Here is a 6,937-nt window from a genome sequence, read left to right on the forward strand (position 1 = left end):
TAAATTTTATTGTTATTATTATTTTTATTATTTAATTTTTTTGTCATTCAGTCCATACGATGGTAGAATTTCTGTTAAGAATCACGCAGGGGGCTAAGTGCGCCTTGGTTACTCGTTATTAAAACAGCGTTTTTATAGGGCAACTGGGATGGAGTTTTGTCTCTTCCGAGCGCCAGTTTACTAGGTTGTCTCGAGGAATTCTCGTTCATATCTGGGGGATGTTAACGGAATAGATCAGAACATAGGTAGAGGGGTGGGCCACGCCCTTGGGGTGGGCCACTGAGCGCGGTACAAATGGGACCGTCTGGGTGGCGCCCTCTTTTCATGTTTTAGATCGACACGCATACCTACCCCCTCTTCTGGAGTGGGCATGTGGGCGTGGTTAGGGCACGGGACTGGTTCTGGTCGCTCTGGTCCAGGTCAGTTAACCCGTTGTCCGCCCGGGTGTCACAGGGTTAGGCGTTATGGAGACCCTTTGTTAGGCTGTTGGGGTGGTCTTCTGGACCTCATCTGGTAACCCTGTGTGCTTCCCGAGCCACCGGGCCCGGTCCGAAGTAATGTTTCGTCGACCCGTAGGCCTGGAATAACCCTTTTTTGAAAACTGAAACACTTGTACTGCGGTATAGCCAGTGTATACCCGCAGGTGTGTTTTGGAGTTTTTTCTTGAGGGGTTATAGGAACAACCACCGCATGTGGTACCAAGAGGGTGGTTGATTCCCTGGTGTGTTGGAGCAGAGTCAACTCCCGGGTTACCCGGTTGAGTGTGCCCCTGCACGTTCATGACGTCTGCCAATCGTGTCAGCCTTCTCTGCCTCAACCCCTCTGGGTGGGTTTTTTTTTATGGAGGCTTTGTCATGGTGCTCCACAACGCCAGCATACGCCCCTTCCGCCGGGGGGGCTGTTTTCAGTTGACCCCTTTTTTGAGTGCTTACGGCCATGCTGACTGCCTGTGTTACAGGGTCAGTGTGCCAGGCGGTGTACTATTGGGGGGAAAGGGCCCGCTCTTGGAGGGGCCCTATCCGATACGCTGGCGATGTGGGGGGCGGTGTCACTAAGTGACCGCCTGGTGGGGTCTTGATGCCTGGCGTCATTGACCTCTCCGGGCCCCCCTTTTTCCAGGGGATCCAGTCCCTTCAGTGGGTCTGGGTCTTCCTTCGCGCTCCGCTGCTACGGCTTTGCCACGGGGTTGGTTTGCTCTTGACCCCGTGATTTTGTGGGCAGTAACAAGAGTTGTTCCATCTGTTCGTTCCTTGGTGGCATGCAGGTTGTGCGTGTGCGTAGTCGTGGGGTCAAGCCACGGTCTGCTCACCCTGTAAGTTGAGTTGCTTGAGTTCCTCTTTGCACGGTTGGATCCGTCTCCCTCCTGTCCTCCACTAGGGAGGGTATCCCTCCATTAGGGAGGGTCGGGGGGCTCGGTCCTCCCCGGTCTGATGATTGTGGGGGGCCTCAGCGGGGTACATTTGTCGAGCTTTGGCTCCCGCTCAGCTCCTCTTGTGCAGAATGATGCTGAGCGGAAGCCATAATGAAATAGAACGCAAGGTTATGTATATAACCAAGTTCTATGAATTATGGTGACGCTCAACATCAGGACGCCGCTGCGGCCCTTGATCTCGCCTTGTGGTGAAAGTTTGGAAAGGAGGCGAGTAGGTGACCACACACCTGCTTATGAAGGTAAGCGGATAGGGGTGTGGCCAGACGAATGTTGGGATGTAAAGGTACATTGTGGAATTTTTATTCAGTGCTCGTGCACGAAGTGAAGTGTGTGCAGAATGATGCTGAGTGTCACCATAATTCATAGAACTTGGTTATATACATAACCTTACGTTAACGATACAACAAGTTGCCGATGATTCTGACATCTGAGGTAATAACTTGTTTAAATGACCGGTCATAAACGAGGATGGCTGATCCCACACTTTGCTCCAATGTGCGTTCATGCGCTACACAGTGACATGATGACCCTTTCTTATTTTATAGTTTCCTTGATATCAGTTAATATCAGTTCCTCCAAAAGAGTTCATAGGAAAACAGACAACGCTTATGTGAAGTCGCTTCTCTTTTTTACAAAAGTTGTCTGTGAAGATTCTTAGTTTTTTTTACTGTATAATTTCTAGGGGGGGATAACCGTTCATTGTACTCAATTGTATATAATCTCTGTAAAGCTACGACCAGACCACCACCACAATAAAATACAAATACTCTTCTGTTAAAACCCATTGAAACCGGGAAACACATTTGTGTGTATATGCAGGCTATATAATGCATTCTTAGCAGGCATTTTAGGTCTAAATGGGTTAAGATGGTTTTCAGTTGAGAAAGAAGAGGTGCAGTGTGATGATAATGAATGATGATGAATAGTTTTACTTTCTGTTTTTGTTTACAGATAAATCAAAAACACACATGTGTGGACTTTCAAAAGGAAAAGAAAAAAAGAAAAAATCACAAATGTACATATTCAAAGTAAGCTCACACACAAAATCCAAACTCAATGACCGAAAAAAGGAATAGGCTGAAGCACATGCTTATTTTTGCCTATCTTTTACAATTCTTAAAAACGAAATATACTTTAATATAAGAACATTTTAAAATATGCTGCAAGATATACTTTTTTTTCTTTTTTTAAGAGAAAAAAGAAAAGAGAAAATAAACGTTTGATGTTTTACTCAAAACTGTACTTCTGAATTATTTTATCCTTCAGGGCCTTTTTAAATCTCCCCAGAGAGGTACACAACTTCAACCCGTCACTAAGACTATTCCACAATTTAACTCCCAAAATTGAAACACACCTAGCTTTCACATTAGTTCTTACCTTTTTATATGTTTTAAGAATACACAACCCTCTTAAATTATACGTTCCTTCTCTTGGTTCGGTGTATTAATAGTTACAGCAGACAATGCAGAAAACAAATATAAACATAAAACCTCTCCCTGGACCAGGTCCTTCTAACAACCAGGTTGAATGGTATAACATTTGCACATTTCTCTTTTTGCACATTTTCGATTTATGTACTGAAAAACTATTATTTTTATTAGGATTATCAAAATATTTTAAATAATCAGTGAGGCCAACTTTTGAAATCAGTTTTGTCTCCATCTCAGTCCATTGTGTTGAATCATCATCATCATCATCATCATCATCATCATCATCATCATCATCATCATCATCATCATCATCATCTTAAGAACATTGGAAATAAGAACATCAACCATACATAAAATCATGGAAAAATACACTCTTTATCCTTTACACTTTTAGAAAAACAATAGACATTTGTCAAACAGCTTCACATTTAAAACAGTCTCTCACACAAAAGCTACACAAAGTAGAAAAAAAAGAATCCCCTCCCAATTTCTTTTTTTATGCAAGAAGATTTTAAAACAAGGGAAAAGAAAAATAATATTTAAAAGAATGTCACTGCAGAGACCAGTGGCGTTAAGAGCATTTTGTGAAGAGACGATGCAGTGCTGCCATGTGCCGTCTTGTCTAAAGCTCACAGATGCTGGTCTCCACCACAAACTTGTTCTCAAAGTGACGGATCTTACGGCAGTTCAGGGCCTCGCGCTTCTGCATACCCAGGACCCGGTCTCTGCGCTGCAGCTTGTAGGTGTCCTTCCCGCGGCAGAGGCTGTCGATGAAGTAGCCCAGCTGGTCCACGTGCTCCAGGCGCTCCGTCACAACCATCTCCTCGTGGATCAGGTATGACTGAGGCAGGTAGGTGCCAGCCTTGATGTTGACCAGCAGCTCCATGAGGTCTTTGGGGGGCATGACAATGGAGGTGTTCAGGGGGATGACGTAGCACTTGTTCAGACTCAGATCCAGATACGCTGTCAGCCTCATCCGGAAGTCGTGGACGATGTCAGCGGGGTCGGTGTCGGAGAACTCGGGCACAGGGACGTTGATGAGCTCCACCTGCTCCTCCTCCAGCACGCGGATGCTCTCCTTTATCATGGTTCCAGCTCCCTCTTGCATCATGAAGTCGTCTTCGCTGTATTTAACTCCATACACAAATACCTGGCCCTCCTCCAAGATGTAGTATCTGTACAGGGCTCTGCCCACCACCCCAGACAGAATGAGGGCCAGGCCCAGGCACCAGCACATGCTCCAGCACCAGCAGCAGGCCATGGACTGACGACGAACTTGGGTGTCCTCCTCGGGAATGAGCTTCTCGATATCCTTTTTCACATCTTTCTGCGCCAGGGCAGAATGGAACGACACCTTTACCATCCTTTCCACAGCAAATCGGTAGGCAAGGCACCTTGGTTGAGAAATGCAGGTTTCAGTCTATGTTGTTTAGTCTATCTGTTCAGTACTGTTCAGTACTGTTTCAAGATGCACAATGCCCTGGCAGAGAGAATTGCTGAATATATATTATAGATACATATAGATACATTATAGATACAGGTTCGATCATGACATCATACGATGACATCACCAATGTTCTAGAACGTCCGGCTATGACATCACAAATGTTCTAGAATGTTCTATTATGACAAGACGGTTCAATGACTTTATCTAAATCCAATCAACATTTCTAATGCCCTTTCAATGTAAGGATATAAAAATAAACATATAAACATTCATATAATACCATAACCTAAATATATAGCTTTGGCTCCTCTTACTCGGCCCCTAATTGTACTTATAATCTAGAGACAATTACTAACAACTAAAAAACAAGGAGCTAAAACCAAACACTATTTTAACTGATAAGTGTCTCTGCTGCTGGATAACCAATACCTGGTGCCAGAGGTCACTAGTACATGGCACACCGTAGGAGGACGGTCTTTACCACCGCCTCATGCAGCTTCTTGGAGAAGACAGACCTTAGTGATGCACACGCTCACACTTATGGTCACTTTACAGAAGGAAAGGTCACTTTAAGAATAGTATAGTATAGCTTGAGATTGTAAAATATAGCATTGTATAGCAGTGTACATAAAGACCCAGTGCCTCATCCGTAGCTAACAGTGTATTGCACTACCACAGGACCTAGCATGTCCTACCATGCTCTGTAAATAACTCATGTACAGATACCGATATGCCCTACTTTGTTACTTGTTATTGCACAATGTCGTTCTATTGGATTCTTATTATATATTACTATTGTAATTATGCACATCGTTGCAGGCAAGACCCCCTGCATTTCATTGTATACTTGTATAGTCAAGTCAAGTCAAGAGTTTTATTTGTCACGGCATACAAGTATACAATGAAATGCGGGTGGTCTTGCCCGCAACGATGTGCAATACAGTAGTAACAACATATAATAGAATCCAATAAAACAACATTGTGCAATAAACAAGTAACATAGTAGGGCATATCGGTATTTGTACATAAGTTATTTACAGAGCATGGAGGACATGCTAGGTCCTTTGGTAGGGCAATACACTGTTACTGTTACTATACTATTTTTAAAGTGACCTTTCCTTAGTGGCCATAAGTGTGGGCGTGTGCAGCATGAGTGTGTGCTTGCTCATGTTAAAGTGGCTGCTAGTGTGTGAGCGTGTACAGTGTGTGTGTCGTGTGTGTGTGCTCATGTGTGCTTGTGTGTGGAGAGTTCAGTGTTCAAGGCTCTGATGGCCTGGGGGAAGAAGCTGAGCCGAAGTCTCTCTGTCCTAGTAGCTGGGGTTCGCAGGCGTCTGCCTGACCTCAGCAGCATGAACAGGCTGATGTTGGGGTGGTGTGGGTCTTTCATTATTCTGCAGGCTCTGGATTTGCACCTCTTGTTGTATAGAACCTGCAGGGGTGGTAGTGCAATACCCGTGGTATGCTCGGCTGAGCGCACCACTCTCTGTAGGGCCTTCTTGTCCTGTGCCGTGCTGTTTCCATACCAGGCAGTGATGTTTCCAGTCAAGATGCTCTCTACAGCTCCGGAGTAGAAGGACTGGAGTATCTTCCCAGATACTCTGAACTTCCTTAACTGTCTCAGATGGTAGAGGCGCTGCTTCGCCTTTTTTACGACTGAGTCTATGTGTGTTGTCCATGTCAGGTCCTTTGAGATGTGGACCCCCAGGTACTTGAAGCTGCTCACCCTGTCCACGGTAGCCCCGTTTATCCTCAGTGGTGTGTGTGTCTCCTGCTGTCCTCTCCTATAATCCACGATCAGCTCCTTGTTTTTACCAATGTTCAGGAGCAGGCTGTTGTCCTGGCACCAGCGTTCCAGTACCTCAACCTCCTCCCGGTAGGCCTTCTCGTCGTTGTCCGAGATCAGCCCCACCACCATTGTGTCGTCCGCAAACTTCACTATGGAGTTAGAGCTGAACTTGGCCACACAGTCGTGTGTGTATAGTGAGTACAGCAGGGGGCTCAGAACACAGCCCTGGGGGGACCCGATGCTCAGGGTGATGGTGTTGGAGGTCTGACCCCCCACCCTGACCGCCTGGGGCCTTTCGCTCAGAAAGTCCAGTATCCAGGCTCTCAGAGCGGAGCTCAGACCCAGCTCGATCAGCTTGTCCACCAGTCTGGTGGGGACTATGGTGTTGAACGCTGAGCTGTAGTCAATGAACAACAGTCTCACATAGCCCCCCTTCTGGCGGTCAAGGTGAGAGAGGGTGCTGTGCAGTACTTGGGATACCGCATCGTCAGTGGACCTGTTTGGCCTGTATGCAAATTGTATGCCTGTATGCCGTGACAAATAAAACTCTTGTATCTTATATCTTGTATTGTCTTTTTCTCAGTCGCCGATGCGATTGAGTCTCTGCGCCTAACCCATCCCGTCCTTGTGTGTGTGTGTGTGTCATTAATTTCCTATAGTGCTGAGTGATGTGCATGTGAATGTCCTAACCCAACCCTCTCCAATGTACAGTAAATCACTTAACCCAAGAATACACAAGACCCTCTTCTACCAAGTATGGTTTCGTCGATATTCCAATGTACAGTTTTGCTTGTACAGTTGTACAGTTTCACCCACCCCGCCTACCCATATAATTTCCTATA

General features: G+C 45.6%; 1 protein-coding gene across 1 annotated transcript; it reads right to left on the bottom strand.

Annotated features, from left to right (window-relative positions):
- Positions 1-3,484: 3,484 nt before the first annotated feature.
- LOC311232936 (integral membrane protein 2B-like) lies at positions 3,485-4,225 on the bottom strand (the record flags this gene model as incomplete). The annotated part of the gene is made up of 1 exon (XM_084319769.1): positions 3,485-4,225. The coding sequence occupies one exon, from the start codon at positions 4,223-4,225 to the stop codon at positions 3,485-3,487; it is 741 nt and encodes a 246-aa protein (XP_084175895.1).
- Positions 4,226-6,937: the final 2,712 nt, after the last annotated feature.

This window comes from Notolepis coatsorum, assembly GCF_963971535.1.
Source record: "Notolepis coatsorum genome assembly, chromosome: 8".
Lineage (NCBI taxonomy): Eukaryota > Metazoa > Chordata > Actinopteri > Aulopiformes > Paralepididae > Notolepis > Notolepis coatsorum.